A 27,068-nucleotide genomic window follows, 5' to 3' on the forward strand; every position below is an offset into this window, starting at 1 on the left:
CGTGTCCATGAGTTGTTAACCACGCAGCATGGTCATGTGGCGAAGTGAAATTGACAATGGTCGAGTTAGGCCCTGCACCGCAAAATGACCCTGGGACGTGTGGGGAGTGATTAATAAAAGGTTTGGGTGCTATGAATTATAATAACAAAAATTAAATTGTCAGTATTCAAAGTTGAAGGCTGACCCACGGAACAGAGTGTCCGCACCGGGCCGCGGTCTGACGAAGACTACCAAAAATTAATGTCACGAGGTACGAGACAGCGTTACCTCGTGCCAAAATGCACAGCAAAAATGGTAAAGAGAAAAACTTGCTGTAAACAACATAGTCCATTTACGTTATGGCTTTAGGCACTTTCGCAATTGCTTTAAATAATAAAATGACAGCGTTACCTCGTGCCAAAATGCACAGCAAAAATGGTAAAGAGAAAAACTTGCTGTAAACAACATAGTCCATTTACGTTATGGCTTTAGGCACTTTCGCAATTGCTTTAAATAATAAAACAAGTGCAAAGTTTGAAACAAATTGTGTCAGGCTAGTGACTGTTCTCCAGGTTGCGTGGGTTGCTGTTTTGACCGTGGCCAGCGGTGGGAACCAGGCTTCAGGCCTCATGAAACCATAAAATAGTACCGACTGACAGTATTATTACAGTTGTAGTCATTCTGACAAAAAAAAATTAAATGCTAAAAACCCAAATTATTTCACAGGTGAAACTATTTGTAACAGTCAGTTCCTATTAATAACAAGGCATTCCATGAAAGTATGTGCTAAGCTGAAAAGAACTCAACTTTTTAAAATTACATATCAATAAATTGTTAACAAAAACAGTTGAAAACCAATTGCATCTCCTTAGAAATAAAAATAAAAATTATTAGATGTTCTTGAAATCCAACACGAATATATATTTCACCAATTTTCATTCCAAATTTTGCTTTACAAAATACTATTTTTCAAATATATTTTTTAAATTTTTCATTACGTTACAAAGTTGTGTCTGATACTTTTGCACTCTATGGCATGTATCTGGCAACAGAGCACACACAAACAAGGACAGTGCTAATGGCAGAAACTGTGCATTGGAAAGATAAAGTAAGTGCCGAATTAAATACACACTGCAATCTAAGGATGATTTGCAATGTAGCCCGGCATACATTTGTATGTCTTCTTTTTAATTAAAGAATTAAGGTTTGCAACAATATATATATATATATATAAAACATCTAAGCTGCTTTCATAATTACAGAAATACAGTATGTATCTGATAGGTAAACGTTCTCTATGTGAAATAATAGCAAAAATGTATCATGTGATCAAACTGGCATGTGGCAGATTTAACACTGCACACTGCAATATTTCATTCATGTGAATATGTGCAAAAACACATTACAAATAATAAAAAAACTGTTATTATAAGTATTAATAGAAAAATATCACTTACCAGTAACAGTAAGAACTGTCTCCACACTTTCTCCGCCAACTGAGTTATTGACAACGCACAAGTATTTTCCAGAATCCTCGACACGAGCTTCTTTAATGATCAGCGTGCCACTCACTTGCTTCACTCTGTCATCGAGTGTGACTGCCTGCTTGCGAGGGGTGCCTTCAATAAACTTATACCACCTGCAACAACACAGAGAAATCTTAAGTAAACACTGTAGACACACTGCACCTACATATTGTCACTTTACACTTTACAATTTGTAATTCAGGCTGTAGAGTCAAAAAACAAAAAAAAATCCATGAATTTTTTATTTAATTAAAAAAAAAAAAGGCTGTCAGTTTTAAAGTTGAACCCCCTAATTATAATACTAAACTGAATTTTCTGCTCAAAAATCATTAGATTGGATATGAAAGAAAGAATTTACAGAACCAAACTTACGTCACATCCTTAAAAAAAAATTTAGTATATAATTTTTTATATATTTCTATGTATCACTACACCAAGTACTTGATATGACCATATGACTGACATAAGATAAGACCGGTTTGATGTTTTTGTTTTAGCGCAAGCACATTGTGTATGTTTTGTAAATGGTACATCAATTATTTTCCTTTTTCTTGTCTACATTTTTTATCGACAAAATATTTTTGTATGTGTGTGTCTATATATATATTTATATATGTTTGTGTGTGTGTGTGTGTGTGTGTGTGTGTGAATTGAAAAACCAAAAGTAAATACATTTTTGGGCACATAAAAATTCACAACCACAAATTGCCATTTACTATATTCAAGCAGTATATTAGATATTAATTAATTAGTCATACAGTAATAGCATTACACAGTGTATGAATCACATTTGGAGTCAAAAGTATGTTTAGCTGACTCAAAAGCCCTGAATTTTGTCAATCTAAAGTAATATTTATTTACAGCAGACTCTTAAGGAAATCCAGTGGAACATATTTTTACGTAATTGGTACTTGTAAGTGTATCACAGACGGACTCAAACTCATTCAAGAGTAACCAAGATTTTAAATCAATCCTTTTTTTTTATTCATTTAAGTAAAGCATTGTGCTGCCCATTTAACATAATTTAATTTAGTGAGTATGATTTTATACTTTATATTTTAATCTACGATACAATTTGGAATGATCTTAATGGTAAGAGTGCAGCATGGTGATGTAAACTCAATTTCTTCTGGCACAGTCTTCCCCGGTCTTTAAACAACATCAGCTGAGGTAGGAAACCCCCATAAAATATGCAAATGGCGAGTTTGTAGGAACACAATGCAAAAAATTAAAGATGTGGTCTTGAATATACGTATAATTGTTTGACCACGTGAGGGTGCTCTATGAAGCGAGGCGTGGTGTAGGATGCCTTAAGAGCCCGTGTATAGTACTTAAACTCTCAAGTGTCCCTGATACAGAGAGCAGGCCAGGTCTTTTTTTAAATGAGAGGCGGGGAAGATCAAGCCTAGTAACCCAACACAAGCGACTTTTATGCCCTGAACGAAGAGCCTTCGACCGGGTTAATGTGCCCTCTTGCACGGTGGTGCCCATTTCAACCTAGCTACGGACACACTCCACTATAGCACCTCCCCTTGACAACACAGCAACAGCTTTGGGCCTTCAAGACTCATGTGGTTGGATTTCTAAAACTGGAAACTTCTCATCCCACCACTCCCGACAAGTGTTGCAGCAGTAGACATGGATGGAATATGAGAACTCATTGAACATCCTACTTGTAAAAAACATGGTGTATTATACTACTCGCATGTGCTAATAAATAAAAAAAATTGCATATATATCCTGAACTTCTGCACTGTTGATTGAGTTGTGTCTCCCATGACGAGTTTCTAACCACTCTCCATACTGCTACCCAAGCCAATCACCTCAGAGAGCAAACATCTATTCTAGCCTTTGTCTATTTCCACATCCTTATTCTTTACCTCCCCATTAGTTACGAACTAAATGTGCACATAAGAATATTTATTTTTTCAAGCACAGGGTTTATAGTAATTCCTTTATTTACCACAGACTTTAAGAGATGAACTTTTTTTCTAGAATGCTAATATGATTGACAAATAATACAGTGAACACAATTATTTGTAATAAAAAGGAAGAGCATATTTTTTATTACTATGAACATAATATCTATCATGTTCTTAACACTACGTACTTAGTATTATACTTAACACAGTAAAAAATTACATGAAATTTAAAATTGTCCTCAACCCACCCCTAAAATACACCTAGTAAAAATGGTATCTTTAATTTAAAAATGAAAGTTAAAAATTTAACTAAGAGACTTTGATTGCTTTTTAGTATCAAGCGACGTGCTACAGTGAATATGTATGGTAAGTAATCTGGACCTGTTATATAAGTTGATCTTTGTCTATTTTAAAAAAATAATTTTAAAAAAATACTTTTCAAAGATATGTTTATTTTTTAAAAAATTATATAAGAAAAAGCTGCTTTATTTAATGAATATTCATCATAAACTTGGTGAAAAAATCAGCCTCAAAATATTCTTTAAAGTCATTGTACTGGGTGAAGCAGAAAAAATGGACTGTTTTAAAAAAATCATAAAATCGTTAATGGTTCAAAAAAAATTTATTGACAGATTCTGGATCGTCTTTCCATAACATTTGAGAAAATCAAGTGTGGGAAATCACATCCTTCATGTGGTGGTGACGATCAGCGATACACTTTTGGAGGTTTTCTTAGAAGTTGGCATTCACTCTTTCCAGCATCGTTTGGTCGATTTGGGAGGCTTCCACACGAATCACTTTCTTCAATTCTTCTATTGTTCGGGTAGGGGGGGCCCTTGTGCTGGTATACACCTGCCTTGAAGTGACCCCACAAAAAGACATCGCACTTGGTTAAATCGGGAGACCGAGGAGGCCAGTGAGTGTCACCAAACCTAGCGAATAACGTCCTATGAAGCTCTAGCTGTGTGGGCCGTTGCCCCATCCTGTTGAAACCACACACATCGGATAGGTTTTCGTCTTCGTCGTAATTCAGGAAAAAAAAGTTGCTGATCATCTCGATATAGCGCTCCGAGTTCACGGTAACAGCATTCCCATTATTGTCTTAAAAAAAGTAAGGGCCAATGATGCAAGTTGTGGCTACAGCGTGCCAAGCTGTCACTTTCGGGCTATGCAGTGGCATTTTGTGTAAATCTCTATGTTTTTCAATAGCCCAATAACGGCAGTTCTGTTATTCACCATGCCATTGAGATGAAAATAAGCTTCATCACACATGAACAAAATGAGGTTTACATTTTGCTCAAAAAGTGCTTCCATCTCATGTGTGAAGGCCAGTCGTCGAGCGTAATCCCCAAGTTGCAACTGTTCTACAATGGCCAATTTGTAGGGATGTAAATGCAACTTCAATTTCAAAATATGCCTTGCCAAACGATTACTGAGGCCGAGTTCAGCAGCATGACGCTGAGCAGATTGTCCTAGACTGTACAAAAGGGCTTGTCTAACAACTTCCACATTTTCAAGGGTTTAAGCCATTCGTGGAGTCCCTGGTGGTCTTCTATTCATCAAAACTCCTCATGTAAAATGCTTCAACCCAACGAAAGAAAGAATGGTGTTTCGCGCAGGAACAGCTTGATTTCTGTGGATGTTGAAGTGGCGACGAAATTCACGCTGAACTGCCGTGATGGATACATTATTTTGGAAAAAAAACGTGGTGCTCTACCGTCCAAGGCACCTTGACTTTAACTGATAAACAAATGCTAAGACCTCACAAACCTGTCAGGACTGCAAGCACAGCGCTCGCCCCAATAGGAGGGGAGTACTAGCCATTTCAAAAATGTCCAAGCCTCACCTAGTATAGTAATATCAACTTTTAAAGTGTATCATGAACTTGTTGCTATTTTGGGTTGTCTAGCTGGGCCAATCTGGAATGTACTAATCTTGCTCAGTTTTTAAAGAAAATAATTTTTTGACATAAATTTCCAACAGGAAAATGAATGTCTTTAATCTTGGATTGGGTGTCAGTTCGACTGAGGATTTGACACCACTTAAAACTGGTAAACTATGAAAGCTACAGAATTGAAGTAAATATCGTAGTAGAGCAGACTCTGCTCATGGTGGTTATGTATGACTCACCAGATTAACATTTGCAGTGATGACGTAAAGAGTGTTGGTGGGAAGCGTCGAATTGAAGTCAGTGAGAGCTGTAACTCCAAAAGTAATAGACCGATTTGTGTGATTTAAACTTTAAGTTGCTCGTGAGTAAGCACTGAGTGGTGCTCGTAGAGAGGAATAACTATAAAGTTACTAACTTTGGTTTTGGAGCCATTAATCGCAAAATGGTTAAGTGAAAACAGATTATGTTGGAGAAAAGAAAGAACACAAGAAAATCACCCAAACATAGCAATTAAAAATGCAGAGAAAAGTCATAGGTATCGAATGAGGCAAAACATAGCTAAGAGAAATGAACCAGTTAGGCAAAACGAGTCCTGAAAGAGATGCGAAATTTGCCCTTGAGTGAGCCTCAGCCATTTACCTCGCAAGAATCAACGGGGAAAACAGAAAATTGTTTGGTAATGGATTTGGATATGCTCTTTGATAATTCTGATGTTGGTATGGAGTCAGTTGAGCCAGTGGTTGTGAACGATGATCCGAGTTTGTCACGGTTTGGTATCACAATTTTCCTGGCGTGGCCGCCCGACCGTCAAGTAAAACGTCCGTTGAATTCACGTCAAAAAATAAATGAACATCAATTTTGTTAAATATTTTATTTATTTCATACTCAACATTTCCGTTTAGCACAATTGAAATTCTTGGGGGGAAAAAAAACTTGCGGCTGTTGTCCAAAATGCAGCCTACCCAGAATGTTTTAAGTCATGTACCTATTGTTTTTTTCAAAAATGCTTACAAATTTATTTTTAAACAGTGGTTATGACCACTGTACAAACTGCTTACCTATAGACAGGGACCGGGAAACCCTGACCAGGACAAAGCCCCACAAATACAGCCCCATACATTATGTCCTTAATTTCAATGATTTTACTCGACAGTCTCGGGCGAACTGCGCCATTAGGTTCTGAAACATAGGATGTTCCATGCTGCATCAGCAAACAGGACCAGAACAGCACAAGCTATTGCAATACTGGCTATAAAGCCACATGCTGATGCAGTGAAGGCTGTCTACAAATGTTTGTGCGTCCTGTTTTTTTTTTTTGTTAGCTGTGTTTCCAAGGCACATGTTTACAGAACTGTAAACATTCACTGTGAACATGTTTCTATTATAAAAATGAATTATTGACAAAAGAAAAGTTCCATATTTACCAAAAAATAATGCAACTCTGAATATGATGCGACCCCAAACTATTTGATTATAAGTTTATGAAAAATAATTTATGGGGTAAAACTCACAATTCAAACACACAGAAACTAAAAATTATTTAAATTAGTAAATTTATAACATATTTACTACAGCTGTTCTGATGCTACTTTCCTCAGTGAAGTGATTTACAGGTACTCTTTTGAAACAGCAAGAGACAATTAGAAAGAAAATGAGTTTTATGGCTGTAGTTCAAAATCCATCAGAAAGAAAAGAATGCTGTGATATATGGTGGTCACCTGGGAGGTTGAAAGAGGAGTGGAAGGGAGTGCCTTGGTTATCAACTGCAGTGAAGTGACTCCCCCCTATCTTTATGCATTCTAATGTGTTATTCTGTCTCAAGTGTCATGCCTGCTGACAACCTCTTTACGTCACCAAGGTTCAGAAAGCTGTAAATAAGATAACTATAAGTGAAGCAGTTCACAGGCAGATTGTTTGGTTTTTCGACTCAACGGATGTTCAAGAGGCAGTAATTAACAGTGTCTAAAGTGGCTTAAGTGACACAGCAGTTAACAGCAGTTATGAGGAGGCAGAGCCTTGTTGCTTTTCAACTAAGCTATTCCCATCCCTGTTAAATCACATCATCCTGCAAGATATAAGTTTGTGATTATAATGGGACTCCTATGTTTAGGTTCAGCAGTTTTCATAAAAATGATCACATTATATTCAGGTAAATGGTATTTTATTTCATGAGCAAGAATTATTCAGCCATTTCTTTTGAAGTATTTTTGACTAAATAGTGAATCAAAATACACTACTTTGACACACTCAGTATCGAACAGCATAATGGCAGGCTTAAAATGTGTGTTTCTTGCTAGGTAAGAAAGAGATGCCTATAACAAATGTTTCTTGTACATACTATGTCCCTATGGAATCAATATGTAGAGTACATAAACTTCGTGACCGTTCAAATATAAAACATTGTAATGACTAGCATCTCTCTCTATCTCTCTAACTCTATCTCTCCCTCTATAAATCTCACTATATTTCTCTATAAGAATATAACTAGGTACTCACATAATTTTTTTCATGTCAGCATTACATATTGCCACAATACAGAAATCGTGTAATAGATAACTTAACCCATACTTAATTCACATCCCTATCTCTAAGTGAAAAATAAACATGGCCAACAAAATAGTTGTGATTTTATATTCACAGCCCAGAAACTATTCATGACAAATGTAATAACGTACAACCTGTTTTAAGCAATCCCTGTTATTTGATTTAGCATTAGGAAACAAACTTGGCTTATCTGGAGTTGGTAAATTAAAATTATTAATTTCCATGTTTATATGTCAGATGGAGTCATTGTATTTCGCAAGAATAAATTGCCTAAAATAGGCTAAATTTGATGATTGTAGGTGCCATATCGTCACTGGAAAAAATATAAAAATTGGTAAAAAAAACTCAAACCTTAAATGGTATGGTAAATTGCAATGGGAGAGAAATTATAAATCTAGTTAATTTCAATACTTTACTAATATAATCCTTACAAAAATTTACACATTTTAAATGAAAATGCTCTAATTTTTTCAAGGGCCCTAATTTAGTTACAATAAAGAATTGTGAATAGTACTTGCCAATTTTAAATTTAGTAACTTAAAGTAAATTTTTATTTTATAATTTTTGTAATACTATAAATACATACTGAGGTATCAACATTGTAATCTCAATATATAAAGTATTTGAAAAATTGCTAGTATTAAATTTCATAAAAGGTATTCCAGAACAAACTTGCTATCACAAAGATTTATTTGACACACTGATATGTCTGATCCCTTCCCCCCACCAAAATGTTCATGTAAGCGAATATAATAGGTTAATGCTGCTACATGCAGACGACTTCGGTAACAGCGCACCTAAAGAAATTTAACTACCAAAACCACTTCAAGCAGATAGCAACATCGTGATTGTTGAAACCAAACATTGCACAAACTTTTCTACCCATAATAACAACAACTGAAGAAAACTTGGGAAAAACGTACATTCTAAATAGACCATATACCCTTGTCACTAACACACTGATGCCGTAGGACTAGACGCTGCTGCAAGAATGTGCTGTATTTGACGAATTTCCTATATTGTCCTACTACAGTTTTTTTTTTATGTGCCAAACTTCCGTCATTATCATTCGTAACCTAAAATTAAACTTAACCTAAATCATGCATGCTTTCAGCAGCAACATAAATATCACGGAAAAACTCATGTTAGATTTGTAAGACATGGCATACGCACAAAACATTCAGCAACAATTGCTGAGGGAGGACACCATGTTTTTTGGTACCTATTTGCAGCGAACAATATATCGCTAACAGAAGAGAGCAAAAGTTCTTTCTTCCTTCAAAGTGTTTTTGTTGTCTATGGCAGCGGTTCCCAATAGGTGTTCCGCGGAAGCCTGGGGTTCTGTGGCAGGGTCACAGGGTTACGTGAGTCAGGACAAATGTCATATAAAGCAGGCACAATTATTGTCAAATAACTTTCTTTGAAGGAATTGGGGTTCTGCCAAAAGAAAATTCAATCACAAGTTTCCCTGGCCAAAAAAAAAAAAAAAAAAAAGGGAACCGTTGGTCTATGGCCGCTGGCTTAAAAGTAAACAAGATTGGTCCTATCATGAAAACCAGCGAGCAAAATAGTGTCGTGAAAATTTGCTGGTTAGTGATATTATAGCATTTTTTCGTCACTAAGATATTTAAGCGTTTTGTCACGAATAAGGTATTATAGTATTTTGTCGTCAATAAACGTGTTTGTAGCAATTATTCATGGCTATATCGCTTGTACGATTTTCCAATATCACAATCAATGGTGTTACCATGAATATTCTTCCATTAAAAATACTACGATGGCCTTGCTTGGTAGATTTTTGATAGTTAATTTTTTTGGGGGGTTCAAAATCAAAATTTCATTTTTTTCACAATTTTCCCATTGGCATTGGTTACGGGATGATATCTACCTACTGTCAAAAGTATGTAGGTGAATGAGTGAGTGAATGAGTCAGTCAGTGAGTCGCACAATGAGGTGTGTATGTGTTTGTGTGCGAGTGCGGTGTACATGTGTGTGTGTGTGCATGTGCGTGTGTGTGTGTGGACTAGTACCAAAGGCTATGACTTCATGATAGTGATTGATGTGTAACTGATGTGATTGGTTTAACTACACAGTTGTATGCTATGTATAAACATGTAATCAATGTGTATCAATAACATTAACACCAAGAAACCTTAAAAATAACATTTACATTGCAAATTTATCATACCACTGATCTATGCTTCAAATATTTAAAATATAAATTCACTGCCATTTTATAGTCCAAGATCATATCAGACCATAGTTAGCTGCACATCTACTGAGCGGGTATTAGGGACTCAAGATTCTCACAGACAAGTCTTTAGTTAAATTTTTTTTACAATAAATCCATTTTGAATGTGAGACATAAATATGAGTCTGAAAAGTTGAATACTTAATAGACTAGCAAAAATGATTTTTAAAAATTAGCCACTTAATACACATAATTATTTTTCAGTTAAAACTATACGCTAGTAACATTTTGTACCTCTAAGATAATCCATAGAAAATATACCTTAAGTAATTTTTTTTGCTACAGTGCACTTTTTATGAAAAAAATGTGGAAAGTACAGTATGTCCATAAAAGAATGTCCCAGTTTCAATGGTATAAAAGTTTACAATTTACAAAAAATCACACATCAAACTGAAGAAAATTAACCTCATTTTTCTTACAAATGTTCAATATGTGTACCTTTAGTTATGTGGCACACATTCCAGCTAAAGTCCAATTCTTCCTATTTTTCTCATAACTATACTACCACTGTAATTTCAAAATGGTTTCAAAAGAATTTCAGTAGGTAACTAATGACAGCAAGTTCGAAATTAGTTTTTCCCCCACTATTATTAGGTACTTGTGAAACCTGCTGTAGTGCTATTAAATACAATTCACGTCTGCAATAAAAATATTTTTTTACTCATCATAATGCACATTTGTGCCCATGAGTATGTACTAGGTATAACATACACATCACTTCTGTCAGCATTCTTAAGTTTTATAAGTAACAGTCCACAGCAGCACTTTCTTCCTTCACAAACAAAGAAACATTAGTACTTACCTAAAGTAAGGCAGAGGATAGCCTTGGGCGAGGCACAACATTGGGAAAGCTGATAATAATTTAACTGTCATTTCCTGCAGCCTGTCGCCAGATAATTTGGGCGCAACACTGCTGCTTGGCTCTTCAACAGCAACCACAAAAATCTCAATAAGTTCACTTGTTAACAAGAGGAAGAAAGTGCTGTTTTGAACGGGTGAGTCTTAGTTGAGTAACTGAACTATAAGCATGGCTAAATACATAATTAAAATGGCTTATTTTTAGGTATATTGAAAAGTACTGAAGGAATTAAAATTAAAGTAATATAAATCTGGCAAAATTGCACATTTTTAACAATCTGGAGGTAGGAAGGGAAATGAGGAAAAGCAGAGAACAGGAATCACAGATTTGTTACATGAATAATAATAATTTATATTCAACCTCACATCAGTTGAGAAGTACATATATGCCTGTTTTTAAACAATTACAGAATATAAGAGTTCATACCTAGACACAATAAGAAAAAATTACAACTTATTTCTTATTTCGAAATACCATCACGCTTTGAAAAATAGTTTACCAAAAAGATACGGTAAGTCCTTGATTAACGTCACTTGTTTAAAAGATGTTTGTTATAATTAATACTATATTTTGATGCCTTTAATTTCAATAACAACAGCCTAACTCGTTATTGCAGGCATTTCCACATTGCAATTTACTAACAGGCGGGGATGTAATTCTTTAATAGTCTGTATATACAATTATACCCAAGCGCTGCACTGCATACAGAAGTAAATAATTCTTGCATACATTCATAATGGTTATCGAAGGATGACACAAGTGTTTAAAAAGTGTTTCTGCGTATATATTTTCCCGCACCTGTAGAAAAGGAGGGTAATACGCGACGCTAATATTTACGATGCTCGTGTCAAATAAAATCAGCCTGTGAGCCCCGTTATGACAAGGGAGTCTCCGCAGGTCACTCACTAACTTGCCGGGCGGCGATGTACACAAGCCAAACTATTCCAAATAGTTTTGCAGCCAGCCATTTTCGTTCAGTGAAATCACATTACGTATATGTTTCATTCTACGTAGCTTATTGTTTGGCAGATTTATCTTTAAATTATATGTTGTGTGATAATGGCTACGCAACAGGCTGGCCAAGCTGCTCCTCCATCAAAGGCATGAGAGGGAAAACAGCCACTTGTCACATGCGCTCTCTCACTCCCTCGAGATCTTCTTACCCTCAACCTCGCTCTTGACAAGATCACCGGAATAATCTGTTTACCACCCAGATGCTTGCTTTATCAAGGTGAGTTTAGATTTTTTGGTTGTTCTGCGACGCATCATCCCGCCGCGCCGCACGGTAAGTCACGAGACGGCAGAACTTACATAGCATTAAATATGATTTTTCACCATTTATTACATACCACGTAGAATTTCTTAAACGTCAAATACATAGTCAAAATCTTATTATGTATTATAGTCAAATAATAAAAGCATGTTGCAAGGTTTCAGAACGTGACCTTGGACATTAACATTTTTCTTATGGGGAAACATGATTTAATTAACAGGCCTTTTGATTAACGATAAAATACCGAGAACGTAACCAGTACGTTACTCAAGGACTTACTGTACTGTGTTTTACTTTTAGGAAGAGATAAATCTCAAGTGAAACTTCAACAACTTGTATTGCATTTCTGTATATGTTTGTGCAAACATATTCTAAATATTGGAGCATCCACTCCATGAGAAATCAACAAAACCTGATAAATAAGTAAAAGAGGTATATCTTATCACACTCTACCCAACCGTTTTTTTCAGAGAAGTTTTCTTTTTGCTGCCGGAGCATTGAAGCATACTACATTCAATAAAAAATAACTAAATCCCAACATTCAGAAAATATTAAAAGATAAAAAAAAGGCACCAACTGCAAAGAACACAATTTTTCTGTTCCCTGTAGTCAACAGCATTCAAATCTTTCCAATTAATATAGTTTTGCTTTAAAGTTAAAACAACTATGCTTATATTTAGCATTTATCCAATTAAGACTCACCCTCAGCATACTCATAAAATTATAATGGAAAGAACTTTGATATGATCACCGAAATAGTCACAAATTATATTGTTACGAGTATAATGTAGGGGAACAGGGTTCGTAAGGGATAGCCCAATTAAGTTTTATTACAGTTTTATTAATTACTAATATTTACATTACTAATATATAATTATACTTAAAAATGTCTGATCACCAATCACTTGCACTTAAAAATGTTTATTCGCAAGTCACTCAAGGTCTGTCAAGTTCCACAGTTCGCACTCCTCATTAGAGTTAGTCTCAACAGTGATTCACCCCTTACTTCACGCCTTTCATCACACACACAGTCTCGCGCCACTCAGTCGCACTCTCACGGTCCCGTCGCTCCTTGTCACGCCGCTCTCGAGGGGGTCTCTCACCCTCTTCGCCGATGACGCACTTCCCTTCACTCGCGAAACTCTTCGAACTCTCCGAACTCTCGCGGAGGCCGGCATTGTCTCTTACAAACCCGTGGCATCCTTCTCAAAGGGACGAGAGAGGCTGTGACTCGTCATGTTATCCCAGGCCAACGCGACACCCGAAACACCCAGAACAGCGACGCTTATTCACGCCACTCTTTGCTGTGGCCTCTGTAAGTCCAGAATACCCAGGTCGCTAAAAGTGACAGCAGCCCGAGGTGCACGGTGCACGAGGAGCGGAGGGAGGTGGGTAGCGAGACTGAAATCCGGCCAGGCACGCCTGGCATGTCTTAGGTCAATGGACGGCGCGTGACATCAGTGGGCATGCGGGGCCGCCAGCCAGCTCTGAACCTGGTGTGCGTCGCGGTCCTGTCTGCGTCCGTAACGATATTATGTGCACACACAAACTTTGAACTGGTGAAATGGTTCACATTATGTGTGAAATACAAATAAATTACCACTAATTTTGTGGGTTTATAAATTCAGTTGCATTCTGCTGTTATTTAGATGTGCAACACTCTCAATCTTTTTATTGCAGTCATTAAGCACCACAAACTCAAATGATACTAGCATCCATAACTTGGGTCAGAGCATTTAAAATCTAATGTACTATCAGTCCTACTGCAGCACGTAATTCAGCTAAACAAATAAAACAAACAATATTTTAGACCAGAATATATTTTAAAAACCTCCAGTGTTAGAATAAAAGTAAACCACATTCAACAAGCTACATAAATCATTGTAACAAATTATGGCAAGAGATTAGAATATCTTATTTCAAGTATCAATACGTAGCGATGACTGATTGACAGCAAAATGTTCATTAATGTTCTAATGATCTTATGGTTCCCAGATGAAGATAGGTATTGCAGTTTCCAGGGACGTAGCCAGGGGGGAAGTCCTGGGGATATGGACCCCTCCCTTCCAAAATTTACAAGGAAAAAAAACATGCGAAAAAAGAATTGGAATATAACAGCAATGCAACTACATAAGGTTATAAAGATATCATTTTGGAAACATTATTGTAATCCTTAGTGTATTTAATCCATATTACGCCCTCATTCACAGAAACTGTGTTTCCAAGTACAATACATTTCATAAAAACTTTACATGTGTTTCAGGTATTTATTAACATACACACACACACACACACACACACACACACACACACACACACACACAAACATATATATACACATATATATGGCTTGGCTTAGTGAACTTAAATAATTACTTAAGAACAGAGAATTAAAACAAATAAAAATAAAGAAAATATAAAAAAGTTCAGTTTTCTTTTCTCAAGCAAAATCATTACTTAAAAAATTTCTATGTGTAAACATAGGAGTAGCCTACTAAAATTCTGCTAGTCCCTGAGATTTTAGTGTGGCAAACCCTCATTCACAAATTCCTGGCCACGGCTTGCAGTTTCCAAAAATACCCAAGCTAATGATAAATGCTGTAGCATTGCATCTGCATGAGCCCTCTTGCATTTTCAAAAATACAGTAGTATAGTATTTTGCTGGAAGGACTATAGTAACTGAAATTTTCTTTAAGAGAAAACATTTCTACCATGAAGGAGGAATTGCTTCACTGCAGCAACAGGAGGGGTATTTCCCGGTTGTGGACTCCACGGGTCTATGGATGACAAGGGTATCGGGGTTCTCGACCCTTGAAGCTAGTGTGCCCCCCCCCCCCCCCCCCCCCCGCCTAGTGGGGAGGTTTGCTTGTCGTTTGACCCAACTGTAAGGTTCCCGGCCGAGGGGCTGGGGGGGGGGGGGGCTGGAGTTACGCCGGCCTCAGCCTCCATGGCGCAGGAAGTCGAAGACACACGTAGTGCCGGTGAAAGTTGGGAGTATCGCGGTGTGAAAGGTCCCCGTTGAGGTTCCCCAAGTAAGGTCGGAGTAGGGCTCGTTTCAACGCCCATCAAGGAATCCTCTCCCTGATGACCGGCGGAAACCATGACAGGAGACATGGCTCCAATGTTACCCTGAGAGAGCTAGGAGGGGCTGGGTAGGCTCCCATTGGACCACGGATTCCCTAGATCAGCGATTGCCTACTTCACTCTTTTTGATGGCCAGGTATAATTTTTGAAACTAATCGGAAGGCCAGACAATAACCCAAATTTCTAATGTCATCTTATTTTACTTTTTGTTTAGAAAATTGGAACATGTAGCATCTAATGCGGAAATGAAAAACAATTCTCTAAACAAAAAGTATTAAAAAATTTTTAATCTAAGAAGTGTCACGAAACAACATATGGAATACCAAAATATAAATATTTCTCGACATTACTGTGAGAATATCATGGCTTCATAAAAGTATTTGTTGACAACTTATTCTACATTTGCATACAAAGATGGCTAATAAATGACACTTTATTTGATAATATTTCTTTGGTGAAAGTTTCTTCAGGCGGGCTGTGAAAAACGATATCGTGGTATGATTGAATGTTCTCAAACAAAGAAGTCATAGTAAATGCCAGCTGAAACCTTCATGAGGGGCCTTAAAACCTTGATAAACTAACTGGTTGGATAATAAATGTTGTAACTATTACCCTCTCCTCTGAGTACCCTGCATCAGCTGGGCTGTGGCTAAGAGCAAAACGTTGAAAACAGAAAATCACACCCTCCCAGAAGTAACCAAGCTCTTAAAGTAGTCAAATAGTAAAGTATCAAAGACTTCTACTAACTGAAGTGAAGTTCTCGCTCAAGTTATTTCCTCCTAGAAAATTTTCAGTCGTTCAAATCCCATAGAGCGTTCATCAGAACAGTTAACAAAAAATTTTTCATTTTAAATTAACAACATTTGTATTCAACAATGTTATTGTTACCATACTTTAATATGCTAAAAATTAATTTAGGAGCACAACTATTTATTTCAAACAAACAAATTATTGTAAAATGTTCATACAAACATCAAAAAGTGAACAATTATAAAACACTCTCTCTTAACTCAAAACAAGCCATTTTTCTCCAAAAATGTTTTCCATTTTTAATGGTTATTTATTTAAAAGATTTTCATGGACATACACCATTTCTGGTTTTAAATGTATGTAATAGAGAAGCCACAAGAATGAACAAGAAAGATGAATACACAAACACACAGAAATCCAGATGAAATCAGCTGATGTCATATGTTAAACACATAGATAGCACAGAGAGAGTTCCATGGAAAGAATTACGTAGTTGGAAAACATATCACAGCACAGGCAAACAGAGGGCTGACAATAATTAAAAGTTGTGACAAGAACAAAGAAGAGACGTCTGTTTGTGCCTGATGACGGGACCAGACGTCAGTTCTCGAAACGTTGCAACTGTTTGTCTTAGGAAGCCTACAGTGTTCGCCGTCATTGCGTTGTCCAGAATGTTTAATTTCATCGCTGGGTTCACCTGTGTGTTACAGTTAAAAACAGCAATGTTTTATGTCCATGAAAATCTTTTATATCAAGCATTCCCCATTGCAAGAATCACAGAACATTTAAATGGTTATTGGTTACACAATAAAACATATAAACACACAACCTTTCAAGAGATTCGTGCTTTTAGTACATACAGTTCATAGTTACTTGCCTAAAGTTTGGAACAGGATATCCCTGAATGACACAGAGGATTGCCCCTGTTACACTCATTCTTAAGTCCTTCTCTTGGAGACGACTGTCCGAACGCTTTGGAGCTACACTACTGGATGGCTCTTCAACAAAAGTTAAGTTTCCGTTAGGTCTAATATGCATTTTCCTTAGAATATGCCCAACATTATTATTTCTTTATTAAAATGAAGTACATATTTGCAAACTGCCTTGTGAGTAAACTGATTGCCTGAAATTATGAGGACCTTAAAATTACTGCTGCTTTGATATTTAAAAAGTACTTTAAACACCATATTTGGGTAGTTTTTAGTCCAAAACATCAACTTTGCACATCTGAGAAATGTAAAATTTACAATTTTTTTATCCTTTATAATGAGTACAATACAAACTCTCAAGACCAAAACAAAACTGTTAATCTGTTTAAAAAAAAATTATTCACATTTGATTCTTTGTTTTTTTTATTATTTTTTATGTAAAAATTACTAAAATAACATTAAAAAGTTTCGATTATACTTCTCAGCAAGTTTAATATTTTTCTATTTAATTCAAATATTATAAATTAACAAAAATATACAACTTTTTGTTAAAAAGAAAATAAATGCAAGTTGAAGTCATTTTATACAAAAAAATAAGAATAACAAAATCAGTTAAATAATAATGCAAAGTATCATGAGATGATGGATGTGAAAAGTTTGAAATTTATTTGATAAACAGGTGTATAGTGACCAGCAAAATAAATAACATACGAAAAAGTCCTCGCCCACTTATTAAATGAAATGATATTTTTTGTGCTAAAATATTTTCTTGTAAACAGTAAACCACTGTTTTGATACAGAATGCTTGACTGATTCAGTTTTTTTGCTAATTTAATTTTTATGTAAATTAGCACCTTTAGAAATCCAAATAGTTTAAAATTGGTTGTGCATTGAATAAATCACGGAAAAAAATTGTTTTGTGAAAGGTACCAAAAACGTTAACCTTTTCGTTAGTAAAAATCTTATTGTAACTTGTCAATGTTTAGACTTAAGACAAGATTATATGGTGAGTTGTGATAAAATCTAAATAACTCAGAAAAGCAAATTCAGTGCACCATATAACATCAAAGTGTAAGTTAAGTTATTTCACCACAAAGCCCCAAAATATAACTAAAATGGTAAAATATCAGCATTTTTTAATAAAAATGCTAATTTAAATCAGAATAACTTATCTTGTAATATATTAAATTCAATGTAATTCATTTTTCATTATGTTTGCACCGAAAGGTATGTACTAAATTGATTGGATATTATTATATTTTATTTTTTTATTTTACAGCTGTTATTACATTAACTCATTTAAACATTGCAACACTGGTACATTTTTCAATCAGACATAAATACTTTCATTTTATTTTTACTGTTCTGATTAAAATTATAAATTCTTATAACAAATTATATTGTCATTAATATAAAAGACCATCAATCAACAGTCCAAATAATACTGTTTGGTGAAATAAGTATTAAGAAACATTTAAGTATCATGTTTGTAAAATAATATGCTATCTTTATGAATAACCAGGATTCATAAAATATAAAAAAAAAATAACACAGAAATCTTCTGTTTTAGAAATGATAAAACTTGGATTCAAAGCAAGGGTCAACCAATTATATTAACTCCTTAATCTACTTTTAACTACTTAATGAGCACCAAGTTTGATGTTCAAGTGGTTCCAAGACCACTACAACCTGTGAGATCTCTGCATCTTTAGCTTTGCTGCAGATAAAAAGGGAAACATAAACCGCTTTACCTTCTTTACAACAGCTATTGCTCCTAAAATGTTTTGAATGCATTTCAAGTTCAAATAATTTGATGTAAAAATGGCACCTTGAGGCCATGAGAGTCAACACTCTTTATTGTAAATATGTAGCTTTCAAAAAATGGTCTTTAATTAAATTGTGAGTTCATGGAACCTGTGTAATCTGTGTTTCCATTCTTCAAAGAGATGGACTGTCTATTTCCACGGTTAATTGGTTAAATCTTCTCTAATAATTTTAATTAATTAATTATTGTTATAAAAAATGGTTCTACTGTAGATAGTTATTTGGAGTAGATGTATTCTGGTGTGAATAAATACTGATTTTCACTGATTTTCACATTAAAAATCATGAATGTGTGTTGATGATTCCTGCATGTTTGCCACAAGCTGAACCTCACATCAAAGGGTATAAGGTGTGGGTACCTAACTAGATATCACATTTATCAAGGTCCTCAAAGTCTTCTTTGATGTGTAAAATAATAGCTTCTTTGAGAAGATGTCAAGTGTGCGGAGTACTTCTTAATTCTTTAATAAAATCTGCCTTCTGCAACTGTCACAAGAAATGTTGATGAATTAGCAGCAGAGGTTTCATTATAATTTTTGACTATGAATGGCATAAATCTGTCCATAAATACCTGCTGACTCATTCTACTAGTACAAACTATGATTGAAGTACTACAGTTTCTTCTTTCTTAGTTACTTATAACTTCAAAAAGAGCAGATTTCCATTTGCATTTACTTCCATAATTAAATGCTATTGATAGTGGATGCTATTCATGACTTTTTCTTTGACTTTCTTGTCCTTATTATGGTTATCATGTGCAGAAGTAATTGCAATCAAGAAAGCAGTATAAGTACTTGCTTGAAAAAATTAATTTTTTCTAAATTTAAATTTATTATACTTGATCACATACTGTACAAGGGAAGAAAAGAGCAAAAATTAAAATAAACTTGGATGATGTTGAAAAAGTACGTTATGTTAAAATAATAGACGTAGCATAGGGAGCTGCATGTTCTATACTTAAAAAAGAATTCTGTCAATGAAATATCAGAATAATCAAATAACTGCGTGCCAAAGAATGGTTATTTATTTATTTAGTGTAACTTCGTAACTTCTTACTTTCTGTAATTGATACATCTTAATCATTTAATATAAACTATTTTTATGTACCAAACATAATTACTGCCACTCTCACACTGAAGGAACTTTAAAACAGCTACAATAATGCTTAGTAACATTATTTTATATTTTAATAACACTTGGTAGCTTCGTAGGTCAACTTCTGCACCGAATAGACACAGTTGACACTGGAGCATGTTGTTTATAGCTTGATCTTCTTGCATTCACATTTCACATTATAATAAAAGCAATTAATGAAAACTATAACAGCGCACGCAAGAGTTCCTACATACACTGAGTCACACACATTCTGTTTGAGTATCACGCAAAATTATAAAAAGCAGAAAAATGATGAGTAATATAAAAATAAAATTTAATGTCTTTTTATACCACGTGTTAGCTTTAATAACCAGAATCCAATAATAAATAAAAACCAACAAATCAAGGAATTAAATGATACCACAAATCTAAATGTTATCAGTAATCAAATTACTACGTAATACTTTAGTCAATGTGCAGAAAACAAGCTCAAACACAGAATCTGGAATTTTTTACTATATAGTATTACATTCATTAACAAGTGTTTTAAACAGGATTAGTTTTAAATTGTTTTTAAATTTACAAATAAGATTGATAAAGTTTCTAACACGTGGCAAATAGAAACTGTAGTGAAAAGAGGAATGAAAGCTATAAGTAACTACATGAAAGCGCATCTCTATTACAAGTCAGGCAACCATACAGTTTTGCTACAGCTACTTCGTACTATCAACATAATTAGTATCCAAAACAACAAAAAGCAGGGGAAGAAACTAAAAAAAACCTGAAGTCTAAAGCCTAACACTTGACATGACAGAAAAATAAGGTACCAAATAAAAAATGAACTGAACATGGAAAAAAAAAAAAAAGCAGTACGAATCAAGCTTCCCAGGACTTACCGATTGGCGATCGAGAGTCAGCGACTTCGGTAGCCTGGGACGCTCGCTCGTTCTTCACTCTTTACACTCTGTCATTAGTTTATATGGCATTTTAATATCTCTGAGTTATAAAGTTTACACAACTATTTAATTTTGGCTGCAGACAACTATTTTATTATACTAGAAGAGCTCAGACTGCCCTTCACATCCACTCTGGAAAAATGCAAAAAAAAAAATTAAATAAATAAATAAATATAATTATTTGTAGCGCATGGAAAAATTTGAATTACAAATTTTGTTACTATTATGAGATGAGAAATGGAGGCAAACATATGTTCACTATTTTGGAAATGAACAAACATAGTAACATTACTTAAAAAAATTACAGATTTAAATTTAAATTTAAATTAGTGTGAATATTAATACGCTTACATTTATGTGTTCATTAATTTTTCGATCTGCAGTAGTGTTATGAGAATGAATGTCTTGCCAAGAAAAGCTCTCTGATGACCTACTGTTATTTCTAAAAATTGGAAACAAGAACTTTCAATATTTGAAACTAATAAAATACTCAAATTCAACACTTAGAAAAAGAAAGAGAATATTTTAGAGGAAAAGTAAAGTCATGGAGATAGTTACTCTACTCACAAATTCTCAAACTACACTCACAAATCACTACAGTACGTTAAGTATGAGACAACACAGGGCATGTCAGTTTAGTAAATACATGATCTGCAAGTCTTCCAAAGTACTACCATAAGGGTATTGATAAGTCATGCACATTCAGTTCACATACCAGTAAGATGCAGTGATAAATATTACGTAGTGCTGAATGATAAATTCTTTGAAGCACTTGCAAGTATGATCATTACACTAACTACGTATAAAACATTCTCCAAACACACACTCAACAACAAACCTACAAGAAGACTTGCTAACATTTCAGTAGCCACAGTAACCATTACCAACAAATAAAAATTTTATATTCATACTGAATGTAAATTTAATAATAGTTCTGCAACAGTAAGTTCCATAGATAGTCTTCAGAACCAAAGGTGAGTCAGCTGAGGTACAATCACTAGAATGGGAGGTCTAATTCAAACACCTATAAGTACATACAAGCAATTGGAGGGTTACATAAGTTCATGTAACTCAGTTGAGGAAATTATATGGGTCCAGAAGCTTGTGTTCCTAAACTACAGGATGTCCATAAAATAATGTCCCAGTTTCAACGGTATATTATAACAGTTTAATTTACACTAATTATAAAAAATCATACATTGAATTGAAGGTAAACTAACCTAGTTTTTCTTACAAATGTTCACTATGTGCACCTTTAGTAATAAGGCACACATCCAACCTAAAGTCCAATTCTTCCCACACTTTGGTTAACACGTCCGGAGTAAAGGAAGCAATAGCCGGTTCAATTCTGTGACTCAACTCTGGCAAATCATTAGGTAGCGGCGGAATGTAGACACAATCTTTTATAAAGCCCTAAAGAAAAAAAATCGCTTGGCGTTAATGTCAGGTGAATATGGAGGCCAGCGATAAAGAGCTACGTCGTCTCGACCATTACAACCAATCCGACAGTCAGGGACTTCGACATTCAACCACTCTCGTACAAAGAGATTATAATGGGGAGGGACTCCTTCCTGTTGCCAAATAAAGTTTACAGCTTCACTAATTATACTCAGAAGTCACCATTTTGCATTGGTAGTGCTGCAAGTAAAAAAAACTACAAGCAGTACTAGCGCATGCGCTTATCCAAAACTGTTACTCTTTAATTGTGACCTTGAACCAACACTCTACATTGCTTACAGTTGATACTACTAAAATTTATAACTGGGATATTCTTTTATAGACACACTGGATTTTTTTTCCTGTCCCCCACCCCTCCAAAGATGTGGTTTTATCCACTGTGGGTTGCAATCAGAAAAAAAGGAAGGTGGAGAGGCGGCTTCAGCCCATGTACCTCTCCCCTTTAGACCTGTCTTAGATCAAGCTCACACACAATCTTTCATGATCGGCAAGTACAGGTAAGTTTCAGCACGTGTGATGTGCCACGGTACAGATAACTTTAAAGCTCTGGCATCACATCACCTAAAATACAATTATTAGGGACAAGATTGTATGGTGAATTGCGATAAAACCGAAATAACACTGAAAGAATGTCAAAACACCGCATAAACCTAAATGCTAGTTAATACACCAAATAGTACCAAATTGAAAGTTATACATGGAATTAAGTGGCATTTAACCAAAACTAATTAAAATCATAAAAAAAATAATCTTTTAATGTTTAAAATTCAAGGAATATTAATATCTGGACAAAAAATTGTACTAAAGTGCATGGATAGAATAAATATTTTAATTTGTTTTATTGTGCATCTCTTAATGAACCACTTTTAAACCACAAATGTGCTCTAATTTATTTTTATTGTTCTGAGTATATCTTTTTCAGACCAATTAAATACAAATTATTTTATCGTAAAAATGGAGTATAATAATTTTACTATTATTTTGGTGGAGTAAGTATTACAAAACAGCATTTATGAAAACAATAACACTGAAATCTTCCATTTTAAAAATGAAATTGGCCTAAAATAAAACCATAAAATATTGTCTGTAACAATTGCTATTTGCTGAAGCTAAGTAGTTCTGTAATTTTTCTCCATTCATTTGTTTCTGTGCTGTTTCAACTGGAACAATTTAATACTGTTAAACATTTCAATGATTTGCTGGTTTTGAAATCCATACATTATCATACGAAGTGTAGAGCATAATTTTTTTCCCAGTGCCGAACATCAATTTACTTTAAAGAATAATAATAAAAAAAGAAGTTTGGCAGTAATTATGACATAAATGACTAATTAGAAATTAGTGTGAATTAGTTTAATGATCATGGCGCCACCACATTTTCTGTCACGCCGTTATGTTGACAATTGGGAACTTTCAGATGAACAAAAGAACCAGGCTGTTCATGACAATGATCTCGGATCGACACAGCGCGATCAGACATGTCCGGAATTTGTTGGGACTTTATGTAAGTTATTAATGCAGTAAGATGTAAATACTAGAGAATGATTTACAAAATGTCAGATCATATTAAAAAAATGTAAAAAAAAAAAAAAGCTTCTTTTCCTAGCATTACAGCAGCCACTTTTCATGTGATATGCCCATATTTTAGGTGTTTGAAATGCTCTTTTTTTTTAGTTATATGCTTTACTAAGGCTTTTTATTTTAACAGAATTACTTTTAATACTAAAAAGATAATTTTATTAAGCAAAAGCTATTTGTATTTCAGACTGCTTGGTTTGAAATAGCTTTGAAATACCAGTACACGTTTTCACTTTTCAGTTAATATTAATAATCAATAGAGATGATACACTGCCACATCAACCATTTGTTTGCCATGTCACAATCAATTGTAATGACTTCGTATCGTTCCAGTCCACCAATAGAAATACACCTATTTCTTTGACACTGTTGCAGCTGCTTGTGAATGTATGAACTTCAGTGCGCCCAAGTGACGATTGTGTAGCCCCAGCATGTGTAGGCGTAACATTTAGGGGAATGAGCCTGGCTTAGATCATTGAATCGTGGATGAAGAGCAGAATGGTGCAACTGGCTGTGAGACTGCAGATGTTATTAAGTCCCGGGTTCAAATTCCCTATAGGCTATAGATGTAGCCTGTTTTAACATGTAATTAAAAATTCAACATCTTATTTTTTCCCAAACGCTTTCCAGCATTAAGCTGGGCAATAACAAACAACAATAAAAACTTCAAAATTTAAAGAAAGTAATTGTAACATCTTGGAGTAACAAGCAATGTCTTTCTTTGCCCACTTCCCCAATGTAATCAACTTAAAAACCATATGATTACTGTACTTTAAGAACAATTACTCTTTTTAGTCCCTAATCTACATTTACAGTGCCTTCACTCTTATCTGAATACCTTAAGAACCAACCTTGTAAAAATATTAAAATACAAGGTACCATAACAGAAAATTCAACCATATCAGACCTTTACACACTATATTAATTTATTTAACTATTTTCTTACTATCCTGCTTGATAATTAGTCATCTTACATGCAGCAAGCACACCTCACCTCATTCTCGCAATAGGGAATGCCTGAACATCACAAAGCATAACCACAACCTTGGACACCAAACTTCTCTGCTTGTTCAAACCATCGCCTGTTACCCTGGGAGCCGTTTGTCCCGTAGGTTCTGGAAACCAAACCTTTCAGCAGGGTGGGTCTACGTATAATTTTCCAGGGAACCTGAATGTTGGGCATCGTTGGGAAGGAGCATTAACTCTGCAGAACTTATACATCTCCCTGTGGAGTCAGTACTGCATGCCAGGTCATGTCTTATAAACAGTGACACAGGCCGGCAAAAATAATCGAGCTAACACAATTGCAACATGTAGACCAAAGTAGAGTTATCTCATTGCAAAATTTTCTGAATATGTAGCATTAACATTTATTCTAATTATCAAGTTACTTTGAGTCAGCAAAAACTCCCCCTTTAAATTCTCAATGAAAGATGAAACAGAGTGAGTACATGTGAATACACTCAGTGTAACTGAGTGTATATCTGATATACATTTCAAATAGAAGATACTAGCATAAGTATGCCTGTGGTGGACTGCCTTCAACTCAAAAAGCATAAATTTTAAGTGTATTACCATGGTGAAGGTATCTAACTAACTTTTTATTTGCAATGCCATTCTAAAAATGATAAAGTATGAGTAATACTTGTATGTCTACAACTATTCGAATGGTGTATTAATGAAGGTCTAGGTGCCTCAGTGTCAATGATGTTGTAAAAGTTATAACTTTACTAGCACAGGTTAGTGTCTTCAGAAGTTCCACTGAAAGTAAAGAAAGATGGTCTTTCTAACAGAAATATTTTTAATAGTTTTTTTTTTCTTAACCGTCTGCAGTTCTTACAACAAACATCGCAGTGACATAAGTTGCAAAACATTTCGCCTATAACAGTAATGATATGTAGAATTATGAAATGCAAATGCTGATAGTCATTTTCACATTTTAAACATTACAATAAATATTCCTCTTTACTTTTTTTTATGAAAAAATACTATGCCAAAAATATTTAGAAAAAATAAAGACCTGCAACTAACTATAACCTTAAACTTTGAATGGTACCAAAATTTATATTTAAAAAAAAAAAAAAATAATTGTTACAGGAAACAAATTACTTGTAGGATGTTCATAAATGTAAACATTCATCAGGGAAAAAAATTATAAAATTATTTTACTAACTGCCCTCTGGTCTCTTTTTAAAAAATTTTCATCTGATGTAATAAAAAAATTAACAATTAATCAATCCCACTGAAGATTTACCTGAACACAGGAATTGGAAAGCCCTGGCCAGGGCATAACAGAGTGGCTGGGTGACTAGACAGAACGCTGTTTCCTTCAAATCGTTCCTTCAGTACTCTGGGCATTATGTTTCCATTAGGTTCTGGAAATGTGGACAAACATGCTCGTCCCTTAAAAACTATCAATACAAGTTCACATTCTTTTTAATTAATTTTATAATCAATTTTAGTGGTGTAATTGCTAGTTCAATGCACCCTGCTACAGAGCTGCGATTCAACAGACTGGATAGATAAGCTTAACAGCTAAAATTAAATTTTAAAATGTGGTACAAACTTGCATCAATTATAACAAACAAGGGACAAGATTAAAAGGTAAATTGCGATAAAACCGAAAAAAATGTCAAAACACAGCATAAAACACTGAAATGTAAGTTAATACACCATGCAGCACCAAAATTCAAGTTATGTCATGGAATTAAGTAGCATTTAACCAAAACTGTCTTTCGAACCATAAAAAAAAAGTAATCTTTTAATGTTTGAAATTCAAGGACGGTCATTTCTGGGCAAAGAATTGTACCAAAGTGCAAGAATCATAAAAATGTTTCATTGTGTATCTTTTATTGGATAACTTTCAAAAACACAAATTCTCTCTAATTTATTTTTATTGTTTTGAATGCACCTGTTTTGGACCAATTAATTATAAATTATTTTATCATAAAAAATGTGGCATATAAATTTCACCTCTGTTTTGGCGGAATACGTATTACAAAGCAGCTTTTATAAAAATTAAAAATTAAACACAGAATTCTTCTGTTTCAAAAACCAAATTGGGCTAAAAATAATACTATAAAATCTTGCCTCAGATAACAACTCTTACTTCAATCAATTTCCCTCAGTTTTCCAGGTTTTGAAAACAG

At 34.6% G+C, this 27,068-nt stretch overlaps 1 protein-coding gene across 2 annotated transcripts in view; it reads right to left on the reverse strand.

Annotated features, from left to right (window-relative positions):
• The window catches only part of LOC134530446 (cell adhesion molecule Dscam2), a 469,894-nt gene that overhangs the window by 112,299 nt on the left and 330,527 nt on the right, over positions 1–27,068 (reverse strand). For both annotated transcript variants that reach the window (XM_063365267.1, XM_063365269.1), the window contains one exon: positions 1,437–1,618. In XM_063365267.1, coding sequence (XP_063221337.1) covers positions 1,437–1,618 — 182 coding nt within the window. The remainder of the gene's footprint in view (positions 1–1,436; positions 1,619–27,068) is intronic.

Source organism: Bacillus rossius, chromosome 3 (genome assembly GCF_032445375.1).
Source record: "Bacillus rossius redtenbacheri isolate Brsri chromosome 3, Brsri_v3, whole genome shotgun sequence".
Lineage (NCBI taxonomy): Eukaryota > Metazoa > Arthropoda > Insecta > Phasmatodea > Bacillidae > Bacillus > Bacillus rossius.